The following is a 25,808-nucleotide window of genomic DNA, read 5'->3' as shown; positions in this document are numbered from 1 at the left end:
AGTAGGTGACTAGCAGGATTGGTGATTACTCTTCAGTCAGAAGCAGACAGGCCCACTCACTGTTGAGGCTGCCATACCCCATAAAAGAATTACTCTTTCAGTTGCAGCAAATGGCAGGGCTTTTGGGGAAGGTCTGCATTCTTTTATGGTTTTTCTTTCTCTCCTTGACCTCATCATACCTGACATTAGCTTTGTGTGGTTTTATAGATTCTTTTGTTTTTCATGTTTCTTCCAAACAGACTGGTATAGTAATAAATTTGTCTTTTTGTGTTTTACTCAGAAGAGGAAGTGGAAGGTTCTTATGTCAGGAGTCTTAATATTCTAGAATCTATGTGCTTTCAGTGCGTACAACATCTCGTTGAATGTGATGTTTTTACTATGTCATGCACTTACATTTTTAGCATCTTACTTGGTGTCACTGATGCTTATTTGAACTGATATCAGTGATGCTTTCTTGAACAGTAAACCTAAAGTCATCAGATTATTATTTTTTTTTTGCTTGGCATATCAGACACACATTCCTTTGTATGCTATCTCCAGTAACATGTGCAGAATCTGTCAAACCTGCCGAGTCTGGTGCTCAGATGGTTTGGTGTGTCATTACTTTGTGTTTCATTGAAGGTGCTGTGTCTCCTCAAAGTACAGGTCACTTTGGTGGTTTTTTCTGTTTCCAGAATTAATAGCAACTGTGCTCAAATATTTACTTGTGATTTAAATTGAATTTGGGACTCTCTGTAAATCATCTCAGTCTAGAGATGGAAAAAAAAGGTGCACCTGCATAATTCCAATACATTGATTGTACCTGTTGCAGCCAACTTACATGTAGCATCAATTCTTCTATAAAAGGAATAGACTGGTGTTCAAATATATGATACAACAATCAAGTTAATAGAGCAGAAAACAAGATTTCTTGACCCTAGGTATGATACAGCAAAATTACATTAAGGATCTCTCCTTGTGATTTCTGTTGAAACTAGAAAGGGATACATTCTAGAAAGGTAATTGAAAGACTCCTTTTTCCAATTCTTCCTTTTCTGTGTCATCTTCAGTTGTGATACACTTTTCAAAACCATTAAAATAGTTAAAGCAAACCTACACATGGGTTAGCATATATTTATTGAGACAGATTGTAAATTTCCCTCAAACATTTCTATTTTAATCACTTTTTACTTTTCTAGCTGTTGTTCGCTGATAAATAAGTAAAGGAACACTTTGGAAAAGTATCAAACTTGTTTACTGGCATTTCTTTTTCAGATCTACAGCATGAGCTTGCGCCTTTCTGCTTTCTTTGAAGAACACATAAGTTCTATTTTATCAGATTATAAATCTGCCCTGCGCTTTCATAAAAGAAATACAATAAAGAAACGAAGGAAAAAAAGAAGTAGAAGCAGCTCAGTTTCCAGTAGTGTTGCATCCAGGTACATTAATTCCTTTACAGTATTCATGAAATTATGTGAAATTTTGACATACCTAAACAATAAAACTTAGTGTGTTTTTTTCTTAATACTTCCTTTACTATTCCCTATATTGCAGAATGGTAGCTTTGACATGCAAGTCCCTATGATGTGGAAGAGTTTTAAACTTTACTTAGAGCTATCCTAGTGTAAGTGCTTAAAATTCAAATAACTGCTAAATGTGTACAGTAAAACAGCATCGTTAGGATAGTGATGGCATCATGCTTTATCATATAACTATAGTATTTATTGTAAAGATTCACTTTCCAGAAGCTCACAACTTACATGAATTTCCACAGTAAATGCCATATTTTTAACATACTTCATGCAGAGGTGATTGTTTTACTCCCACAATCTCAGACACTAGCATTTAATTTTATTTATTCCTGTAAAATGATAAGATGGTCATCCAGGATACAAATTGTTACTCCTTTTGCAGCCCTGAAAGGAAGAGGAGATTAATAAAACCTCAGCTGAAGGCAGAAACTTCTGCCACTTCATCATCTTCTGCACCTGCACGGTCGACAGCACTGAGACACGCTCCGCCTCAGATGAACGGGAAAGCCGCTGAGGCCTCCCTTGTGCGGACTCGAAGCAATAGGGGGATAACTGATGTGGCTGTTACAGAGCAACCATCTACTTCTTCAGGAGCAAAGCCTTTAACTATAAAGCCTTTAATTACAAAGCCTAATACTACTGCAGGGTCAGGAAAGTCAGGCAAGTTCGGGTGCTTTTGGTTTTCGTCTTCTATTAATTAAGCCATGAATGTTTTTTAAGATAAAACTAGCTCTTTGGAAATCTAATATATTTCTCTCAGTTAAGACCGGGTCTGTTTTCAAACTGATGGGCCTTTGAGGCTCTTCAGAGGAAAACTGAACAAGTTAGGCTATGTTGTTTTATCTAGGCAGCTTTCTTCCTTTTGGATCACAGAGTCAAATTGTTTGTAGCAGAACATGAGTTCCATTTTAGCCCAACAAGATTGAATGTAGTGTCAACTACTTAAGTTGATAATTTTTTTTCTTTTTATCCTTCTAGTACTGGAGAATTCAACCAAACATTCCAAGAACCAGAATATTGTATCAAACCCTTCCCCATCTGATTACAGTCATAGCACTAGGAATAACTCCACGAAAGAAAATCCCGAGAAAGAGAAGCAAATCAAACGCAAAGTAAAATCTTCCACTGCTAATCCACAAGGTACCAAATTTCTCTGGAACTTCCTCCCCATCCTCAGAGCTGTTGATGTGGTGACTATAGTGTTGTACTTTACCTGTGGTAATTTAGGGATAGGGAAATTAGAATGCATTACAATTTAGCAGAATAGGGAAATCTAATGGAACAACTCAGTCACCATTAGTTTCCTTCTTGATGAATCAGCACTGTTTTGACTACTCTTAACACCATTTCCATGATGTGATAACTGTTGTCTAGATGATTTTGAGGTGTTAACATATCTGTACCTTAATTTAAATTATTACAAATGTCATGTTAAAAGTTCCTAAATTCCAAAACATACTTCTGCATGGTCACACTTTAAATCTGTGTGTTTAATCACATAAAACTTCTGTGGCTTGTATTTGGGTCAGTAACATTGAGTGTGATAACATTCTGCACAGGACCAATCACAAAGATCAGAGGACCCCAGCTGCAAATTCATTCTTTCATTTTTTGGCACAGCAAAAAAAACCTATGCAGTGTTTACTGCTTCTGTTTAGTATATTTGAATGGCCTGCTTGGACCTAGTTCATGAAATCTCCTGAGTGAGCTTGCTTGGTCTTTTGATGTCAGAATACCTTAAAATTCAAAGCTTCTGTGGAGGCTGAAATAAGATCTCCTAGTCAGAAAGCTTTCCTATTTATGAAGGAGTTTTGAACTGTTTGGAAGATGCTTGAAGCAGGTAGATCCACTAAACATCTTTTCTCTGAAAATGGGGACACCGTATTCTGCAAATTGGGTCCCATCTAATTAATCTGCCTACTCCTTGTAGTCCTCTCCCCAGGGAGTTCTTTCTTACTCATCCATGCTTCTGAAAAAGTAGCTCATGGTCTCATAAGTTAAATCATCTGTTCATTGCTTGTAAGCTTTCTCACAAAGGCCCCAGCTGTTCCCACACTGCATGGCTAAATATGTTATAGCTGTTAGAGGATGGGATGTCAGGGATTTCTGAATGTTGTTGACATGGTCCTGCCTCCTTGCATCTACTGATAGGACAGAGGAGGCCTGTGCTTTTAGTGCATGATGGTGCACATTCAAACACAGCAGAAGCTGTGAAAGGGCTGCAGAAACTATCATGCTGGCTGTGAGCCTGTTCTTTGCCATATTTAAGGCAAGGCTGTGGTGTCAGGACATTTTTCTAAGAGGTCCAGTGATGTGCCCCTCTGAGAAAGTTGATTACCCCTCATGTAATGAAAATTCATACCCTGTAAAGGTCTTCAAGCAAGTACATTCTGCTGTCTGTTAGTGTGAGAAATCTGTAAAAATTTGATACAAAAGATGCTACCTCAGGTTGAAAGAAAATCTTTATTTCTCTAGAGATGACTTACTGTGAAGCATTCCCAATCCTTGCACCATTCCCAGTGCTTCTTGAGCAACCTTTTGCTATTGCAGATACAAAATAGGAGTTTTGTTCACCGGTGTTGTATCATCTGAGAAAAACCCTTCAGCCCTTCCCTTTTTTCCCCTTCTTTCCCCCTGCATTTTTCCTGGCTTTTTTTGTTTGTTTGTTTGTTTGTTTCTTGGGGATTTTTTCCTTGCAGCTACCATGTGCTAAATCCAACTAGAAGTTAGTCCTCATTCCATTGTAGAACAAAACTCTCTGAGCTCAACTTTGGGTTTCTTAGATTTTGACAGATTGGCAATCACTGTGAATCCATTCAGATATTTTAGTAAGAGTTTTATTAAGGCAGTGTGAAAATGAATGTAAATGCAAATCTGTTATGTGACGTGTACATTTCTGTGCCATTTCTTTACAGCAGAATGCAAGAATAATGCTTTGGCATCAGGAAGCATTCAGGTAAATGGACATGGAGGACAGCCTTTGAAACCTCCAGTGAAAAGAGGTCCTGGACGGAAGCCCAAGGTGGAGACTAACAACAGTAGCTGTGAAGTGGTGGTGCACAAGAAAAGAGGCAGGAAACCAAAAAAGCTACAAATTGTTGAACAGCAAAAGGTTGCAGAGCAGAATACAATCCAGACCACAAGGGATATACCAGAGGAAGCCTCTGTTTCTACTGCATGCAATTCTCTTTCAGAAAATAATGTGAAGGAAGACTTGTTACAAAAAAAAGGCCGAGGGGGTAGAAAGCCAAAAAGGAAGATGAAGAGCTGCCAGCCAGGCTCAGACCTCTTAGCTCCTGCAAATGTTAAAATGCAAACAAGAAGCAGGAGGAAAAAGACACACGAGCCTATGGAGGAGGGTTCTGAAGAGCTTAAAGATTCTGAACCTCACATGAGAACTAGAAACCAGGGTAGGAGGACAGCCTTTTACAATGAAGATGACTCTGAGGAAGAGCAAAGGCAGCTATTGTTTGAAGACACCTCCTTAACTTTTGGAACTTCAAGCAGAGGCAGAGTCCGAAAGTTGACTGAAAAAGCAAAGGCTAATTTAATTGGTTGGTAATTTTTACCAAGGGTTTTACTTCAGAATGCTATGAAGCAGGTACAGTTAAGGAAGAGCAGAACAGACTTCTGCTTCCCTGCTGCTATTATGGGTTAGAAGAGTATGTTCTGATTTGAGGAGAAAAATTTAGCAAAATGATAAACTGAAAGAACATTCTTTGAAAGAAATATATATTTTAAACTTTTGCTATTTATTGCCCTCCAAATAGGTTATACATTTCAACAGTCATTTTGTTCACAGTTAAGAATAATTGAAGCAATTTCTGACTAACGTACAGAGATAAGAGCTACACTGCTCAAGTAGTATGTAATATCTCTACACAATTGAAAAAAGGTAATAGAACTTTTAATTGCCACAAATTGAAAACAGAAATCTATTTTTGACCAAGCAAGATACACTTTGATTGTAAAGTCAAGTCACGTCACCTAGGAAGGCAGACTTTGGCAAAAAGTGGCAGTAAATTCACTTGCATTTCTATTAATTAATACAATACCAAACTTTGCTAATCTGAAAAAGTTTAATTTCAGTTGTGATGGAATGTTCAGCTGCAAAAGAAGCCTAGCACAGGCCATTGTTTATCCAAGTTCTGCCAAACATAGCAAAAATGTAATCACAAATATATATATCCACATTGGAAAAAGTTTGACTAATGTCTAATTTTTCAGACCTTGATTCTTGTATCAATCACTAAATCTCTGTTTATTGTGCCAAAGACTGAGAATCAGTGCAGTGGAAAACCTTTTTTTCTTTTTGAGTGTCAGTACAGCATACCATTTGCAGTGATAAAAACTGTGTCTTGTTTTAAATAGTAAGTTGTTAACATTGTTCTGAAATGTATCCTTTTTGGTACTTCTGGTAGAAAATAATGCACTGGTGGGGTCCTTTGACAGAGATGTTTTAGTCTAAATGTATAATTGGTTAAAGGATTCAAGGAAATTACAGGACAGGTATGGAATTATGATGTTTACTTTCTGATCCAGATTGATTGTTGTTTCTACAACTTTAGACATGCTTAAGAGGCTGAAATGACCTACAAAGAATAGTGTATGTGTATATATTAATATATACATAAACACATATGTCTAAAATATTACCCAGGTATAAATTTTTTTCAGGATTTTTTAGATAGCACTAGAACTGAAAATTTTAAAATGTCATACTTTATAGTTTAATTTTAAGGGGAAGATTGGTTATTTTCAATTATTAGGGTTAAAAGGCCAAATCACTTTTTATGCAATCATGTTTTATACAGTGGTCTCATTGCACATTGTGTTTTTCTGCACTTTTTATGGTATATCACGCTGACATATGTCAATATACACCCTAAAGAAAAATTCCATTTAATGATTGTGCCTTGTATTCTATTATTTCTTGCATCCTTACTAAAATTAAGTTGTCTATTGTAAATGATAACTATATGACTTAGGGGAATGTATTGTTATATGTACTGCTCTGGAAAAGAAAAGCAGTTATTTATTTGTTTATGGTACATTTAGTTGTTTTATACCTTTACAAACAAACCTTAATGCCATTTTCTATCACTTAAAAAAAGTATTGTCCAGTTTCAAGGAAAAAACATACCTAAGTAGTCATATTTACTGAAATCTGGTATGGTACAAAAATGTAACCAAAATTTTCTGGTTATACTTTTTTTTGTTTTTACACATTATCTGCAATGTCTGGAAGGGAAGACATACAGAATTAAGATCTTAAATTTGCACAGATTCTGTGTATGTATTTGAGGCCCGATTCTTCACTCTTTATTTTCTTACCAAAAAAAAAAAAAGTCTAAAAGTTTGAAGAAAGAATATTGGTATTTGCCACCAAGAGTAACAGAAATAGGCTACTGTGGATAGCAGACTAGTATCCACCATACCTAGTTTTAGGTAGTTTGTTTTGCTACACAAAATGGCTGAGAAAATTTTCCAGATCCTCTTTGAATTGTTATGGATTTTAATTTGGGGGCCAGGGATTAGTTTGTATTTGATTTGTTGGCATATTTATTTTTTCTAACAAGTATTTCTTTATCATCTGATTAAATGGAGTCACTAAACATGTGGTAAGATAACAAACTACATTTGTACAGTTGCAATACAGCTTCTCTATTCAAAACTGATTGATTCTACTTGTTAATTTTGTCAAATCTCACTGATGAAGGCAATCATTTGAAAATGTGTAATTTCCTGATGTTATCTGCATTGTAATATATAAAATAGATTATATCTAAAATTCATCTTCTGTATTTACTCCGTTTGTAATAATGTTTTATATGGCATGTTTATGTATATATTTATATATCAAAAATACCTTGTGTGTAAAGTTTTGGAGACTGAAATAATCTGCGTTCCCTTAACAGTAGGCAGAGGAGTGTACATCTTAATTGTACGAGGGTAGAAGGCCTTACCTGCAGAACATGGGTACTGCTTCCCACCCAGTAATATTGGTGACTTTAGCCAGTAAGTTTTTGATTCTTATTAGACACATTAATGTTTTTTCTTTAAAAATAAACTGTGGATAATTTGGGTCAATTTTTTATAGAAGCAACACTAGACATTTATTAGAAATTAATACCAGATTTATTTAAAAGTTCTATTTTTTATAATTTAATTTCACTAGGTTGCAAACTTTATTTATGAGACTTTAGTCACCATCAGACTGTGTTTTGGTTGGGAAAAAAATTATTATTTGAGGTGGTTGTGAGATACTGTATCAATACAGAAAAAGAGCTTTTGACTACAGAGTCTTAGGTTTTAAATGTGAGCAATAAACTATTGGTCAGTGTTCTGAAATAATTTAAGATCTATAGTTATATGCATGTTTTATAATGCCATCTCAAGTACCTAACAACTGGTTCAGAAAATGGAGTATCAAAACCTCATGTGATTGTTTTACATTTGCATTGTAAATAACATAGCTTCATAGTCACATACATGCAAATGATCTGGCAGCAATTAATTCAGTTTTATTAATTAAATTCATTTATATTTGACATGGATATAAGGATACTGTTCTGGTACTTCTACGCTATACTGGGAAGCGTTAAAATTGGTATTTGCTGCTGAGTGGTATCTCAATAACAGTGTGTTCTTTAACTGCCAGTGAGGAAATACTTCTGCTTCTGTCATAAGTGTGCTCTAAATGTTAAACAGGAGTCATTGTACCTGTGCCTACATACTTAACAACTCTTTAGCCACTCTGTTTCTGTTGTTAGTGTGTTCTCTGGGAACTGAACTGAAATCTTACCACTGTAGTGTTCATTATTATTGTCAATATTGAACTAGAGCTCTTTGTCACTTGGCAATGACCAGTGATACAACTTTACAGAGAAATGTCTTCCTCCAGTGATTCGACTGCTGTGATAAAGATTTACAGATGTTTATTTGTACAGTGTCTGGTTTGTACCTGTGATCAGTTTGTTGATAGACTTGTAAGGTTGAGTTGGTTGAGTTGAATATTACTATGACTTAATATTTGTAAAGCTATTAATTAACAAAGGACCCTGATGCAGCACGTATAGATATTAATATCTATTAAAAAAATAAATTGTAGTGTAGAGACAGCTTATTCACTATACTGCTGTACAAATATTTTTAAGTACCAATTCTGTGCCAGAGGCTTTTGTCTTACCAAAAAAAGGACTACACGCAACACAAAAAATAGTCTGTTGATTCAGTAATTTCAAGCTTGTTACAATTTTTACATCACATTTTAAAATATTTTGCTCACATTTGTTGGATCGAGGACTACAAGTAAATGCTTTAGCATGTAATTTGAATTTAGGCACATGTTAAATAGTTGATTGGTTCTATAAAAGCAATAGGCTTAACTGGATGGGACCCTTTCACCCTGTATTTATATAGTGAATTGGAGGTGAGAGGTTTTTAATCTCACTTTCATCAACATTCACAGTTTATTTGTAGCATGTGAATCTTGCTGAGGTAATTTTAACATCACTGGTCAGTTAAAATATACCCATACCACGATATTTACATTGTGTCCCGTCTCCTTACCTTCTTCTAAAATAGTATACTTTGACAGCAGATTGTCAAAGGTTTTTCTTTTTGCTTTTTTAACAGTGTTTTAAAATATTTAATTATAAGTCTGCTACAGTGCTGTGATAGAGAAGGTAGAGGATTTTGAAACCTCACCTAGAAACAGCAAAAGCTCATTTTCTGTTTACGACCTAAATGAAGACAAATGAACTGTGTAAAATGAGTATATATTTTCTTTTATCCCTGAAGTTCTTGTAACAGTTTGGTTTCCAGGGGGACCTAGATATTCAGCTGATAAAAGGGCTGTTAGTTTTCTGCTGTAAATTACTGTTTATACATGTTTGTTCATATGCAGAGGAAAGTGTATTACATTTCATAAATCTGGCCAGGGCTTGACAATGTGTTTCAAATAACAAATCTGGCATTGACAGCTTACGTAGCTGCTTGTTTTTGAATTGTGAATACAGCTTACTCACTTTCTATGATGTCTGGGGGAAAACAGCAGGTAGCTTTTAAACCAGAGCTAACCTCCAGGTGCTCTTGTGTTTCTGCAGATTTTGATGCGGGAATTCGCCATGTCAGTTTTACAGTGTGTTAGAGAAGGAAACATGCCAGGCAGCCAGATTAAAAGACATCTTAAATTGTAGAAAAAGGTGATTAGCTGCTTCCCCCTCACCACCCCTCCTCCCCACTTTTCCCCAAGGTTCTAACAGCCTCAAGGCACTCTAGAGAGAAACCTTATATGCTGCAATAAAATAAGGGTGAGTAAATTTAGCTTTTAGGAGGTATGTAGTGAGACAAATAGTCATTTGGGTCCTTTTTAATGCAGATAAATACATCAGGAAATTCACTTCAAATAATGCAAACAATACATTTTAGGGAAGGAAAGTAGTACTATACTATGACTTTCTACACTGAAAGAACACAGAATGAGGTCACACAAATTAGGAGTAGAAAGAAATAGAAGTACCTATCATGTACTGTGTGATGTACATGTACTGTTTTGTGGTTACAACTGTGCAGGTTGGTTTGCTAATGCATTGAGACCATACAGAAGTTACATTTTTGGACCATACTAAAACTGCAGAAGTGTGGTGGACAACTGGATAATGATCATGTGTGAATTAAATTCTGTCATAATGTTTCAATATGTATAGAGTGGAGCTCAACTTCAAGTAAATTACCTAGAAAGGTTAATTTTAAAACTGACAGATTTTCAGATTAAAAATTACACTTATTTTGTACAGAATTATGTAAAACACAAATCTGTTGTATGTAATGAGTAACAGTTTTGAAAACTATAATTCTTTAGCTTTATCAAGGCTTTTTTCCTTCCAGAAATCTAGATTATCATGTTATATATAACCTGAAGTATCTCACCAGGATAACAGTGCCCTTTCTTTTTGTACATATGGATTGGAAATTTCTTTACTGTTATGTGGACACTTTCTATGTTAGTTTTGATGCATAATACTTTGAATCCTTTTATACAAACTAGAATGTACGTGTAAGAATTACTGTCACTGCAATGTAGTAACTACAAACTTATTTTTAAATAAATAGAAAACATGTTTTTCTAAGCTGTCCAACAGTGTTTGTTTCTATCTGGTAATTTACTGTGCTATGGGATGATTGGTTGTGTGTTTTCCAGAACTCCTTAAATTCAGCTCCTCTTGATTCCTTCTGGAATATGGAATATTTGTATCTGGTAGAATGGTATAGTGGGTAAGTGAGAACAGATAAAATTGGAACTTTGATAATCAGAGATCAGAATTTGCTATTTGGTAGGGGTCTTTGCTAAGCCCTGCAGTTCAAGAGGCAATATAAAGGCAGTAGCGTCTGGCACTGAAGACACCTTGTTGAGTCCTCGTAGCTCACTTTCACGTGTGGACCAGGGCACCTGCCTCTAACCCTCCAGGAAGCCTTCCCTGTTCAGGTGACAACTGTTTGTACCAGAGTTACATCCAGTCCATGGAAATTTCTGCTTCCAACAGCTCTAGAAGAAGCTAGAAACACTTAAGCAGAGAGAATCCCCTGCCTCCCTCCTGTAGAGTACTGGTCTGCAGCCTAGCTGCTCTGAGTGGGTGATGCCAGGAAAAGTCAACATAGGATGTGTTTTCACAAAACTGCAGGGTTGGTTTGTTTATTTCTACATTTTTTTTGTTCAATAGATGAAAGAAAAAAGAAATGTGGATTCTGTTTAATTTCACATTATTTGCTTTGTCAGATGATTTCCTTACGTTCCTTACCTGAAAACCCAAGGAAGTGATGGAAGAGACCCTCACTCACCTCACAGATGAAGGTATGTGTGCTTCTGGGCGACGGGAATGTGGAATGAATTGAGTTCCCTGTGACTTTCTAGACTCCATGTGAAGTCTGGCAAAAGTGAGACTTGTTTTAGCAACTGATGAAAAAATCTCTGTCCCAAGTGTGTGAGTTTTGCTATTGGCGCATTCTGCTTGGAGAAAATCACTTAAGAATACTGAAAATATGACACACTTTGGTGCTGCTTTTTGTCCTGGAGGTGGTAGTTCTGTTGAATGTACATTTCCAGTATTGCAGCACAACAGTAATAGTGGTGTGCTCATCCAAGCATAAGCCACTCCAGGTCCAGGGTTTTAGTTTTGTTGCTGAGAATAGTCTTAAGCAGTTAACATTTTCTTTGTTTTGAAAATATCTTAAAAAATCTTCTCCTGTGTAACTCTGTACAAAATCCCTAAAATACAATTGTATCCCTGTTCCCATTTCTGTGACAGGTATCTTTTGGAAACCTACTGTAGTTCTTTCACTTTGTGTACAAATCAAGGCTTTGCTTAGTATTAACAGATGTGAAATATTGGTACCTGGCAATGCTGTTGGAGCATGTGCTGATTTTAACACATTTTAATTTCAGCAGGAAATTAAACTCCAAACAAGCCACATCCCAGCCCCTGCCCCTTCCAGTAAAGGAGAGACAAAAGAGGAGAGACTATGGGTAGAGATAACAACTTACTGAAACACAAAATGATGGAATAAGACACCCACAGTACAATAAAAAAAGAGAAGGTGCTTTACCCACAGAAAGGTATTCACCACCAGGAACAAGAACAAAGGTGGGGGACACTCCCCATGGGCTGTGTCCATGCGGTTTTTCCAAAGGCAATAGGATGATCATTCCTGCACGCTGCCCACATGGTAGTTGGGAAACAAAGGCAATATGGTGGAGGAGCTCCCATGGCTAATGTTTCTCAGCCTAAAATAATGGAAAACAGTGATAGACAAACTCCCCTGGAAGCTGAGTCGTCTGAGAATGGATTGCTCTGCTGCTCTGCTGAGCTCAGTTCTGTGCAAGTGCCTTTGCTGCCGCTTCCAACGCTCCTGTACACCAGGGCAGGGGAGGATGGTCCCATTGGGATGCTGGCTTCCTGCTGTCCCTGATCACTGTCCCTGCAGTGCCACACATGGAGCCACACCTCAGCCTTGCCTCAGCACCGTGTCCCAGAAAAGTATCCCAGGATGGAGTCTGCAGGTCCTTTGCTGTCACCCTCCTGCTGAAGCAGGAGAGGAAAAAGTGGCCAACTTCCAGTAAGGGCGCCTGGCTTTTCCTGCAGAGTCCATGTCCCGGTGATGCAGTGTGTGACACAGAATAACAACTTGGTCACACCCACACTGCTGACTCCACCCCCTCTCTAACCAGGACAGACCATAATGCTCATTAAATGAAGGAAATTGTGTGGTCGATGAAGTTGACCGTTTTGCTTTCAAAGTGAAAAGTTTTTGTGCCAAAGCCTGTATTCACTGCTCTAGCCATCAATATAAGCTTTGCAAAAAATGTTTGTCACTTTTTCCAAAGATAAATGAGCAAAGTATAATGGCTTTAAAAATTAATCAATGTTGCTCGTTGAAGCAAATGTGAAAATAAAGCAAGTGCCAGCAAGCAATGGACAATGTGACTGGAATTTAAATAGCATAAAGTTGAGTTACTGTACAACAAATTATAATGCAAAATATAATTTTTGTGGCTTTTACTACTGTTAACAGGAAACTCAAAGCCCAAAATGTCTGGTTGTTTTTCTAGCTCAGAGAAATATTGTGCTAAGAAATCTTTGCAAGAGGCTTAATTTACTGTTTGACAGGACTGCAGTGAGAATTTATGAATGTTCTCTTATACTTTGAAATCTGTGTGAGTGCTGAAGGGGGGACAGGGTAGAGAATTTGGGAATAATGTTCCTAGTCTGGTAACAGCCATATAAACTTCCTTCATGCTTCCTTTTCTTGTCTCTGAAATTGGAAGATTTTACCTAAACTTGGTCTGTTGGACTTTCATTTTAATTTAGCTCAATACGTAAATACCAAAAAAAACCCCACCCAAATGAAAAACCAAGAAGGAGGAAGCAAGAAGCAGGTAACCAAGTCATTCAGCATCAAATTTCTGCAGAGGCCTATTCCTTGAGGTACTGACTTCAAACAATGTTAGCATTCAAGAGCCAGGAAACCTCAGCTGTTAATTTGTGCTTTGTCTCAGATCTTGGAATCTGACTTTGAACAAGGACATTCAAAACAATAAAGACAGAACTTAAAATGCAAACCTGGTTAGAATATGATTAAAATATTAGAAAGAATTACTGTGTTTGTATTCTGTAGCAGAGAAATCTAGTGGGGTTATTTTTCTGAAATCTGAGCACCTTATTCAAAACTTGAATTCTCTTAACTATTAAGGAAGATGGAGTAAGCTTCCATGAACTGCTAAAAATTGGAATACAGCTGTCAAAAACTTAAAAAAAAAAGCTACTTACAATCCTTAATTAATGATTGCCTCTCAATACACTACCTATTTTTACCCAGCTAGAATCTCAACATGAGGAGCTGGGTAAATGTGCAGTCTGTACTGTTGTTGTCCTTCACTGACACCAATTAGTCTGCATGCACAAGTACATGGGGAAAGATTAAATATTTAGAACTCAAAACATTTATGCTGTTTAATGCTTGTAAAATGTTTGAGGCTGTAAAATGTGTGCTAATGTTAAACTCTTCGGATAGATAAAGTTTACAAGGCAATCAGTGGTTAACTTATTTAGGAAAAATTACTAGAAAATTCACATAAGCATTGTCTTAAGAAAGGGCAGATCATCTGAAATTGTGTTATGGTTAGGATTGTTTATTTTTTCTTGCATGCTAATTTATGAAGTTGTGATTTTCCTCTGGCTTTGGCCTCTTTGCCCCCCTTTGAGTCATGACAAAGCACACAGGGCTGGTTTCTTTCTGGCTCGTGCACTGAAAATCTCTGCTCAAGCACATGGGGTTTTACAAAAACCTGTTTTGTAAAAGAAGCATCTTCATCTTGCAATTTGATTTCCTTTTATTAAGATGTCTTAATGTTTGGGTAGTAATAAGTTTCTTGAGTCACTAAAAAACCTTCAGCCTCCCTGAGGTAGGATCAGGTGTTTACATGGCTCCTGAGGTTTTGCTCAAGGGTGCTGGTAGGTCCCAGTGTTTACTGCAGCCTGGGCTGGGTGATGCAGACACAGCCACGATGGCCCCAGTGAGTCTGTTCTCCTTGGGGTGGGCTGTGTGGGGCAAATAGGCTGCTCTGAACCACCTGATCTCTGCTTATTGCAGGGGCTTGGATTAGGTGCCCTTGAAAAGGTCCCTTCCAACTCAAACCATCTAAGATTCTATGATTTAAAAACTATTTTTCTTAGGGTAGAATTTGTATTTCTAGTCTAGGCTAATATTAATGTGAGTTTTAAATTGGGCATTCCTGCCATGTTGCACAGGTTTAAATCTATTAACAAAATTTCATCCTAGGCCTGGCCCCTTAGTTCCCACATGTCTTCTAGGCTTGATAACATTTTTGGGTTTTTTTCAGTCTTGTCCTTTGGAGAGCTGTGTTCAGTGAAAAGTGATGGCTAGAACATTTCCTTTCTCTTGGTAAGGCTCAACGTTTACTACTGATGAATTTCTCTTCTTGCCTATAGTGTTCCCATTGCTCCGATCTCTCTGGATCATTTGCAGTTTGAGTCTGCCTCCTCTGTTTGCTCCCACTGTGATTTGGGTGCCATCAGCAAATCTGCTTGCTGTTGTACTGACACCACAGAAATCCGTGACACGGATGAGGCTCCTGGCCGGCTTTGACGCCCCTGCAGCAGCCCAGCAGGGGCAGCCGCGGAGTTTCTGTTGCTGACACGTGCGCTATGGAAACCACTGGGGAGCTCCTGCTTCAGCTGTGCCGGCATCCAGCTGTGACAAAGCCGGGCCAGGGGCTGCACCAGCTGCTCTCTGAAGTACCAACAGCGTTGTGGGAGGCACGACATGAGGCTGGCTTACAGAGCTGTGCTATGACATATTTTGCATAAACTTCATATGAGAGAACTACCACCGGACTTCTATTCATAGCCGGTTCAAGCCACTTGTTCATCCACATTCACAGAAAAAAATACCTAGGTAAGGAAATTGAAAATGTTACTTTCTTTGTTAGTCTGAAGAGATAAATTTAAACTTTTTATTTCTTTATTTGAATCTCTCTAAAACTGTCGGAGTGTAAAAAGTCTTTGCGGGTGTTTGTTGCGTTTTGAGATTAAGAAATTCTGAACCCTTCTGCCCTTAGAGCTTTTTGTGTGAGGAAAAGGTGAGAGCCTGGCCCGGGTTCAGGCTCGGCTCTCGCCTCTCCGGGGTGCTTTAGGGCGTTGTTGTGCAGGGGAGGGCACAACCCTCCCCTCGGGCCCACCTGCAGCCCGCCTGGGCGCGCAGTCGGGCCGGGCCGTGCCGTGCCGCGCGGGGCCGGAGCGGGGCTCAGCGGGGCCGGGACAGGAGCAGAGGCGCTGCGGCTCCCCCGGCGCTGCCGGCTCGGGGCTGCTGCGGCTCGGCCCCCGCTCCGGGGTGCAGGCACAACGCGCTTCTCGCAGGCGTTCGGGTGCTTCCAAATATGCACAAAAATGTTTGGATTCGGACAAACCGTGTCCTACCGCATCCCTTCTGTCTGAGGGATCCGGCTGCTCAAAATGCCGATTTTAGAGACGGGAGGAAGATGTGCAGCGGCAGAAGTTGTACTGCCGCACCGTGTAAGTGCAGAGGGCAGCGCGGCAGCGACCCCCGGGTCGTGTCCAGCCCTCCTGCCTCGCTCATGACTCTGGCTGAACTGTGACTCTTCCTCCCCCCACAACACACAAGGCTAACCAAGTACTCTACAGCTACTGATAACATCTAAAAGGCGATTAGGAGATGTTTTTTCTTTACTGGTGGTTCTAAAGCAAATGATGCAGAAGTGAAAAATACAGTTTGTGGTAAGGCTTCATCACACACTAAGATGTTTTCATATTCCTTACAATATTCTTTGAACCTCCTTTGGCATTGTTTTGTGATCTTGACTGCTTTTGTTGGGCAGTTTTCATAAATCTACCTTTCCATGTGCACATGTGCTTTGTATATTACATAGTACATAAATTAGGACAGCAGGATCTAGAAGCAACTGGGATCCTGTACTGAATTGCTTCTGCTTGCGGGCTGAGTATTCCACTCCAGGAGAGAGCAGGAACTGTAACAGCTGCTCCTGGAGAACAGAGTGGGTGAATGCTGCAGTAAACCTGGGTACTCTGAGAACACAAGTGTAAAAGACTAAAGTCTCAGATTTCAGCCCATCTTAGTTCTGATTTGAAAAAGCCTCCCAGATGTGAAGACAGTAAATGCTCCTCAGGTGAAGGTGAATATCTTGATCATTTGGGGAAGGAGGAAAGAGTAATGAATATGCACTGGTATGGTGTTTCAGGTGCCTATGGGAATGAGAGGTGATGTCAAATCCTTTTCTGATCTAGTGGTGGGACTGTGGCACATTATCAACCTGATACAATGTTGTAAGTTGCCTTCAACCTGAAAGAAAAACCCCTTAGTTCTGTCAGATGTGCAATTATCACTGAATCCAAACAGATTATTTTTGAGGCCATCAATCTGGTATGCCAGACATGTTTAACGCACTGAATCAGGTGACAAAGCAGCACAACAAATTTGGTTTACAGACAGCAGCTTTTTACTGCAAATTGGACAACCATACAAATTCCCAGTTCCTTTTTCTTTTTTTCCCCCTCTCTGTTTACAGACAAAAGAGATGCCTGTATAAATCTTAAAAGCAGGTTTTTGGTGTCTTGTGTACTTTAGTCTTCTATTAGCTTTTATAAGTACCATGAAATTTAATGCAGTTGAAGTGGCCTAAATTAAGTGTGCTCCAGCTGTAACCAAAATGCCTGAGTACAGATTGTACATAATATTGTGAACCAGAAGGAAACTTTTAAGTTCTACACATCTAGCAAAGCTCACAGCTACATATTTTGTCTCTTTTTAAAATTTTTCTCTTCCTCTTTTCAGAGTAGGGAGCAGTGAAGTGTCTTTGACGAAACTTCCTGTTGGAATGCCTCACATCAATGCAGCTGCAGCTCTGCAGATTTCCATGCTGCTCTTTGCTCTTCCTGCACAGTATTTAATATCTCAGTGGTACGGAACAGATTCTGCCGAGCGCATCCAAATAACAGAAAGGTTGTAAGGCTCCCCTTGCCTACTGCATTTATTTGTAAGAGAGTTCTCTTTCTCATCCCCAATGACACTTTGTCCTGGAAAGCTGAAGTGTGGGTGGGTTGGCTATTCCTATACAGAACCAACATTTAAATCACACCTCAGGCATTTTTGTGGCTTAATATGACTGTATTTAGTTTCAAAATTCAAACAGCAATTGTTGATTTCTTCACACAAAAATCTTATATATCTGCATGAGTGCCTTAACCTCATTATTTTTTGGGACATTCCAATATACGTTACTAAGGGTTATATCCCTTTCAAAAGATGAAAATTAAACATTTGTTTCTAAGTAACAGTTGTTCTAATTTTCCATCACCTTTTGACATTTACTGTTATGAAATATTTTCTTGCATAGTATGAGTCAGTGCAGACTCTTAACCTATAAAATTCATTCACAGTAAGTGACTTAAGGCAGTGACAACGATAAGAGCTAAGTAAGGAGTGCCATTTTGTCTGTGAATTAAGAAGCTGTGTATTGACAGAATCCCACATACATATCTCCAAGTAAAAAGTGGAGACTATTACATCAGGTCCAAATTTTTGATTGTGGTGTCCATTGGCAAACATTGGCATCTTGAAAATGAACCATGCAAAGAGAGACTCAGTTGTACATGTGGCCTGTGCAGTGCACTGCCTGTGTGGTTCACCTGTGGAATTCCACCACATGAAGCAGGAAGAGCAAAAGATTGGTCTGATGAAATGAGAACTAGGCTTGGCTTATGCATAAAAACCCAGAGTGAAATAATTTTCAGGCCTCACAGAATGAATCAACCACTTATTATTTAGATTTATGTAAAAACCTGTAAGCTTTTTTAATAGTCTTTTGATTATGTACACCATTTAAAATATATCTCATGCTCTCTATTCTCGAATAACCGTTGAAGTTGCAGAATCTGAATGTAGTTTAACAATTCCTATGGTCTGAGTACAGGAAAAAAGCAATCTTGTAATGAAAAAAGGTATTTTCCAAAATTTACATATGGTTTACTGGTACAAGTGATGATTGAAAGAATATTCATTTGCAGTGTTGATATTAATCTTGAGGAGAAATTGTTCATGGTCACTGACCCTTTATTCTCTTTGCTACGGAAGTGAAACTTCTAAGTTTAAATATTAAAAATCTGTATAAGAATACTAGAGAAGGTTTTAAAAACAATATGATGGCCATTTTTACTCCTAAAGGATAATTGCCTCTTGGAGAATCTCAACAAGATCTTACTTGCGTCTGGATGCGTGGGCAGATTGTTTAAAGCTGTGGCTCTCGAAGACAAGGTAGGGTGTTACTGTCTGCACCTAGGAGATGTCAGCCATGGTCTGTTCTGAGCAGGAAGGTGTGCCGTGGGGGAAGTATCTCTCATTTGCTTCTCAGACTGATCTGGAAGTTTCTACACAAACATCATAACTGAACTTCATGTGAAACTAAACGTAACTCATGGCAATAATCCTATACATGTTATCCTCAAAATTTATCTGACTCTGAAGGCAGAGCAATTAGCCAAATTAATGTCTGTAAGCAACTACATGTTTGTAGGATCAGATGCTTTAGCATTGGATGGATATCTTATGTTCTATATTGTAGTTCAAGAAAATCTGAATTAGGAATCACAGACAGAAAATCTGTGGGCTAAGAAGTAGTGAAATTTTGATTACTGGTCATGTAACAATGATTGGTCTAGAAAAAATAAAATTATATCCATTCATACATACACACCATTTTAATTTAAGAAGACTTCATGGACTTTCGGTTTGTTGAAGGGCTTATTTGTGAGATTTAATTCTTGTGCAGTAGAAATATTCAAAAGGTTTTACTTTGTATGGACCTTCAAAGGTCCTTTATTCTTGATCCATGTACAATAATCAAGGGTGTCAAGTCCTCTGAACTGTGAAGCACCCTGACTTAGTTTCGCTCCCAGCAAAACCTAGGGGAATGGTCTATGAATGGAATCAGAAACTGTGCTCTTCTAAGGTTCACCATACACTGCTTCTCAACTTCATGGAAAGCTCCATGCATATCTAAAGATAAAGCCTGCAAAGATCAAATGATCCATTGATTATCTGTATATACTTAGAGCTGTTTGTGTCTTCTGAATATTTATAAAGAATTGGTTATCCTAAAAATAATGTCATTTGAAACCTTTTATATTAGCTGCTGTTTTAACAAAGCAGTTAGACACATTAAGATTTTGCCCATTCCTCTTTCTGTTAAGAGGTACTTGTCAGCCTTAAGTCTTTCTACACATGTAAGCTAAACCAAACTTTTGGAAAAAAAAACCAGTTTGCACAGGAACCTGCTCTCACTTTCCTCCAGGCAGGGTGAAGGGAGTGAGACTGAAAGGGACCATCGAAGAGGAAGGAGACAAGGACAACCTGTAGTTCTTTGGCACCAATGGTTTGCTGGCTAATATGGATGCAGAATGTTACCCAAACACCTCTGCTCATTGACTGCTGCTGTTACATCGACAGCAGAAGGAAATGTTCCATTTTCTCACTGTTTTTTTACACATTATCACTATAGCAATTAAAAATGTTAGTAATTTCCCCTTTCTAAACATGTCTGTCCCCTACTGCCCACCTTTTAAATTCAGATGAAATTCAGTCTAGTGCAGAAGGAAAAGCTACACCTACTGCAGCCTTAGGCAGGGACTCATTGCCAGACACCTTGTCCATAAGAGTATAAATAAATTTTTAAAGACTTTACAAAAGATACTGAAGAATCATGCTGTTAGAATGCAGAACAGTGTTTTCTCACCTCTATAAAATTAGTTTCCTCTTTTTCCTGTTGAATCAAATTCCTTTTTCTTCTGTATTCCTTAGAAGTGTTTTTAATGTAAAACTTGTGCAGGCTTCAAATCGTAGAGAAGTTTGTATCTATGGCTTTGCAGTATCCCACTCAAGATAATAACCTTCTGATTATTATTAAAACTCATCTTCTAAAGAACTTGTTTGCACGTTGAGTTATTAATTTTACATTTTAGGAATTGGTACTATGGAGAGAACAAAACCGAAAGTGGTGATGATGAAGCAAAACCCCATTCTTATCTTGCAGGTATTGAAATGTTTGCAATCCTTTTATATTTGACTCATGATGCTGTCTATAAGGCTTCTTAAGTGGATTTCTTTACTTAATTTGTAAATGGCAGACTGTTTTCCTTTTTTCGTCTCTCTAAACATGATTGATAATATTCAGTAAGCAAAACAGTAAACATAAAATCCAAGAACTCTTTCCCATATTGTGTAATAGTATCAATATGATGTAACTATATGTATTTTACTGAATACATCAGTGTAAGTATTTTGTATTGACCTGTGAAACAGTGGTACAGCTTTCACTTGATCAAATGAACTGATTTAGACCAATTTCATAGAAGGTAAAAGAAATAGTTGACCACTTTGTTCCTGGAAAAAAGCACCTAATCAGTCTGAATAGAATAATTCTGTAACCTAAATTGGCAAAAAAGAATATCACAGTAAGTTACCACATGTAAGCACTGTAAAATACTGTATGTAAGGCTTAAGCAACTGTCAATGCACACACCTGTTAATGCTTTCTAAAATTCTGTTAAGATCCCTAAGTCAAATGCATACAAATAGAAAAGTGTCTTTCTTAGTGGATGTTCCTTTGTAAAATATAGTAATTTTATAAAAATATTGTAAAATATAGTTCTGGCAGAAAGAAACAAAGCACCCATTCTTCTTTAATTCCCCTATTAATCTAATTATCAGTTCCCTTCAGGTAGAAGTCAGAATAATTTCTGTTAAAATGTTTAATATATCTGATCAAATTTATATCCCTGCTAAGTCTCTTTTTTTGTTAAATTAGAATCAACTCAGGTTCACAGTCCAAAGCCTGAATATGTTAAGTTCTGTGTGGGTCAGGTAATAATTCACAGAAGATTTGGCTACTCAGGAGTCATTGTCGGATGGGATGTAAAAGCTAACACTCCAGAAGAACAACTACAGCCTAGATATACTCCAGTGAAACAGGTTTGAATATACGAAATGCTTGCTTTATTAATATATACACAGAATAACTCAGGTTAACATACCCTCAGGAACACTGGTACAGACCAACTTCCTGCTATCCTAGTGGGAAATGCTCCAGAGTTCTGTATCACCTGTACAGCTGAGTGGTACCTTTGCTGCTTCTGCACTGTGGTCCCAGTATAGCTTGGCTTTTACACCACTGAGTGGCTAAGCTTCGCTGGTCACGACTGTAGTGGCCATATCTCAAATTAAAACTTCTCACTTTGTATTTAAAGTACCAGTGTCAACCTATGACGTCTGAATGGATTTCTCCTGCTGTGTCATTGAAGTTGAGAAGCTGTTAAGTCCTTTATCTGGCTAGCCATAATTGGTGGCATCTTCACTGCACCTAAGAAATGCAAATAATCTTCTGTGTTTAATCAATTTCAGTAAGAAAGCAATGTTGTTGAGGATCTGGTTACTTGGAGTGTAAATCTATTTAAAACCATATTTTTAGAATTCTTAAAGCCTTTGAATTTCTCTTGCTTAAGTCCTTGTATTTGAAAATCAGATACTAAATCCTTGTTGACAGTGCTAATCTGGTAATACAGTGCTGCATACTCTGCATACCACCAACATGCTGCTTAAGTGGCAGGACGACACAAATCATTTAATCAGAGGTCTGAAAATGAGGAAAACGTAAAAATATTCGCCTATAGCAGAAGATTAATGTTCAGCTGGGAACTGACATTCAGTCCCATTTTGTGCATTTGGTTCCTTCCCTGATGTAATTTTATCCAACTATCCCTTATCTTTGGCTTCTAAAACACCTGCATCCTTGCTTTCTTTTCTCCTCTCAGTAGTGTTATCACCACCTGAACCCCCAAGAATTTCCCAGCAGACACTGATTCTTTTTATGTACCTTACATTGTTCTGCTGTCCCAGTGGCCTTGTGTTCATCTTTATTGTTTTAATTTCAAAAGCGATGAAGGAGTGTAAGCATCTTTTGTTGGTTTTGAGGTTTTAATGGCCTTTGCCTATCATGTCATAAGCACTTTGCAAAATGCCTTCTGACATTAGGCTTAGGCTGCAGCTTACTGAGCTTGGTCCTTGTAAATCCCTTAAAACATCAGCCAGGTTTTCAGCCTAACTTTTCCTTGCCTTCCTCTGACTTCCAGGTCTTTATGAAATCCCTGAGCAGAGGCCACTGCCTGTTCATTGATTGATACTGATTGCTTCATAAACTTCATCTGTATTCATCCATCACTTTTTTGTGTTTAAATCGTGGGTTACTTTGGGCTGGAATGTTTACGGATAGCAGTGAATATCATGGCCCATAATCCCTGGCCCAGGATTTGTTTTCACAGGCACTTCTTTGTTGGAAGATTCATGTTTATATACACATAGAAGTTGCCTTAGCTCTTTTCAGGGACCATGGTTGTTGGAGGTGGCACTATGTTCTGAACTTGTGTCTTCCTCTCTTGGAGTTCAGTTGTCACTTGTAAAGTAAAAAGGGTGGTAGCAGATGGCCATTGGGCCTATGTACAAAAAGCAAGGTTATTGTAAGTCTTGTTTCTTGCAAGGTGTGCAAGAAAAAGCTAATTAAACTCTTGACTCTTAAAAAATGTTTCAGATATGCCAAGAACTTCATGTGCTGCAGTTCTGATTCTTTATATTTAATTCTGACATTGGTAAAATCATAAAAACTAACTGGATGTGTATATACATATATATATATATGCACATATATATGTACACACACACACATATATATATACATACACATCTGTATCTCAGGTGGATTTAGGTTCTGTAAAGCCACTGAAAGTTAACTGATTATAATATGTAATCTTTAGTCATCATCTCTCTTTGAGGCTATTTATTTTCTTTCTATTTTTACAGGATCTGAAAGATACTCCTCGCTATCGAATTCTAATTAACAAAGCAAATGGATTTGGCAAATCTACAGCTTATGTTTCTGAGGAAGAGATAACAGTTATTATGGGATTAGAGGTAATATTTATTTTTATTCAGTTGCAAATTGATTGTTGTCCTATATGTTTAAAAGTTGGCTGACCTTTGGCTTAATAGATGCTAGCTAGGATGCAAAGTTAGTGAAAACTAATAGAGAAAGCAGATAAACAAATTACTGCTGTACTTTCAAGCATAGGTTTTTGAAGCTGAAAAATGACCAAACACAGGTAATACTCATTTTAAGGTATCCAGCTGCTGAGGTTTGTAAGTGTTTTTGCAACTTGGTTTCCATTATATATAGGCTGTTACAGACAGGCTTTTGTTTTGTGATTTCTGGGGATCTAGCAAAGTATGCTGGTTTCTCAATTCTACTCTGAAAAAATCTCCATTTCAAACAGCTCCTGCTCAGACTGAAGAATGTCTCCTTTCTTAACTGCAAAACTCTTCGGGAGCCAAAAATTCTGTTTTGTGTATCGGGGTTGAAGTAGCTTTTGATTCCCGGCTTATGCAAGGCACACCTGATTTTTAGACTAGTCTGAGACTCTGAGCCAGAAAAAAGCCTTCAGGCATGCATGCATGCAAGGTGGCTTTTTGCAAGGGACCCCTATGCTGTTGTGGATGCCTTCTCTGTGGACAGTGGCAGGGTCTGTATTTAAAAAAACAGTAAGTATATGAACCATTCATCTAACAAGAGACACTTGGTCTAGTCAAACAGAGCAGATTAAAATTGGCACATTCCTCTGCCTTTTGGGAAAACCTCCCAAAGGAATTGTGTAAGTCAGATTGGCCTGAAGACTCTCCATGCTCTCTCTCAAAACGGTGCTGCTGCACATAAACCACAGTGTGACACAATCACCTCTTATTTAGGCGAAGCCTTAGTTCAGTCCATTCTGGTGTAGCCACCAATCGTAATATAGAATATGCCAAAATGCCTCAATTTAGGAGCAGAAACTATGCTGTTCTAGATGAGTATCATAAATATTTAAAACTGGATTCTGCATACACTGTCTAGAAAATGCACTTTCCACTATGCCAGTTAGCTGGCTATCTTCAATTTCCTTAATACTCCATCAGGAGAAACAGATACTTCATCTTAAATATTTACCTTGTGGAATTAACTTTTAAGGTATCAAATAGTTTTATTTGATATGTGGCATGTGGCAGATTAATTCTCCACGCAGATTATTAGAGAAACTATTGGTAACAAACTCACAAAACCAGGTACTTCAAAGTTGTCTAGCTTATTAATACCAGATGGTGAGTCATGCCTCAAGTTCAAAAGCTCTGTGGACTGCCCTCACTCAGCCTTTTGTACAGCCTAATAGGCATAGTAATTTCTTGAAGAGTTGAGAGATCAGAAAATTCTTAGACTTGTCATGACCCTTTCCCAGCTGACAGTTCTGAGCCACTCATTGTGGGCTTCCTGCATCAAGACAAGGCTTGGATTGTCCTTGGTGGGTTTGCATCTTCATGTTGGACCTAAGGCCATAACCTGGGTCTGTCTTCATCATTTCCCTCACCACTTCTTTACTGTTCCTGCTGCCTCATTGGATTAGATAACTGATCCAGCTAAAAGAAATACCAAATATCTAACAGCAACACAAGTGGAAACTACTTCAGTAAGAAACAATGCTGATTTTAAACACTGATGCTGGTGTAAATCTAGCTTGTAACATCTCATGAGAACTCTTCAACATTTGTAAAGTACTTGGAGAGAGCTGCTATTCTGATGGTTATGGTTATGGTACACAGAAAATGCCATTGAAATTACCTCTATGTACATTAAAAATTCATCAGGAGTTTTCAAACAATGTAGTAACTTCAATACTTAAATTAAGTATCAGTTTATTGTCAATTCTGATGCTTCTTCAACTTGACATATTTTTTTCTCAGGTGTATCACCCTGATATGGAAACCTACTTCAGTGGATATGATGGATCAAAATACATTATGCAGCCATGGTTGAAAAAACTCTACCCTCATGACTGAGTACTTCAGTGTCTGTACGTCTAATGTACATCCATACAACAGAGCAAACAGACACCAGGACAAAATGTATATTTTTTCCTATGATGAAATAAAACATTCCTAAGCAGGTTTTATGTTGGACATTCACTTTTGTCAGAAGCAAACACAATACACGTTCAGTTTGTCACAACTCAGCAATGGGGATTAATTTCCTTCCAGTTTTGGGAGGAAAGGTAAGTGCAGTTTCAGATATAGCACAGTTTCAGCCAGGTCTGCCAAATGTTTGGCACATCA

The 25,808-nt window shown here is 37.9% G+C and overlaps 1 protein-coding gene across 4 annotated transcripts in view; it reads left to right on the top strand.

Moving 5' to 3' along the window:
- The window catches only part of PHIP (pleckstrin homology domain interacting protein), a 122,297-nt gene extending 96,654 nt beyond the window's left edge, over positions 1 to 25,643 (top strand). For 2 of the 4 annotated variants that reach the window (XM_064412495.1, XM_064412496.1), the window contains 6 exons: positions 1,255 to 1,418; positions 1,894 to 2,171; positions 2,490 to 2,651; positions 4,427 to 5,065; positions 7,430 to 11,198; positions 11,293 to 14,959. In XM_064412495.1, the coding sequence (XP_064268565.1) occupies positions 1,255 to 1,418; positions 1,894 to 2,171; positions 2,490 to 2,651; positions 4,427 to 5,065; positions 7,430 to 7,467 (1,281 nt within the window). In that variant the 3' untranslated portion in view covers positions 7,468 to 11,198; positions 11,293 to 14,959. Of the gene's footprint in view, positions 1 to 1,254; positions 1,419 to 1,893; positions 2,172 to 2,489; positions 2,652 to 4,426; positions 5,066 to 7,429; positions 11,199 to 11,292; positions 14,976 to 15,059; positions 15,489 to 17,402; positions 18,957 to 20,584 lie in introns of those variants that run through there. The other 2 variants (XM_064412494.1, XM_064412498.1) reach the window with 2 other exon arrangements.
- The last annotated feature ends 165 nt before the right edge of the window (positions 25,644 to 25,808 follow it).

This window comes from Passer domesticus, chromosome 3, assembly GCF_036417665.1.
Source record: "Passer domesticus isolate bPasDom1 chromosome 3, bPasDom1.hap1, whole genome shotgun sequence".
In the NCBI taxonomy this organism is placed as follows: Eukaryota; Metazoa; Chordata; class Aves; order Passeriformes; family Passeridae; genus Passer; species Passer domesticus.
This window is presented reverse-complemented; position numbering and strand designations above follow the sequence as displayed.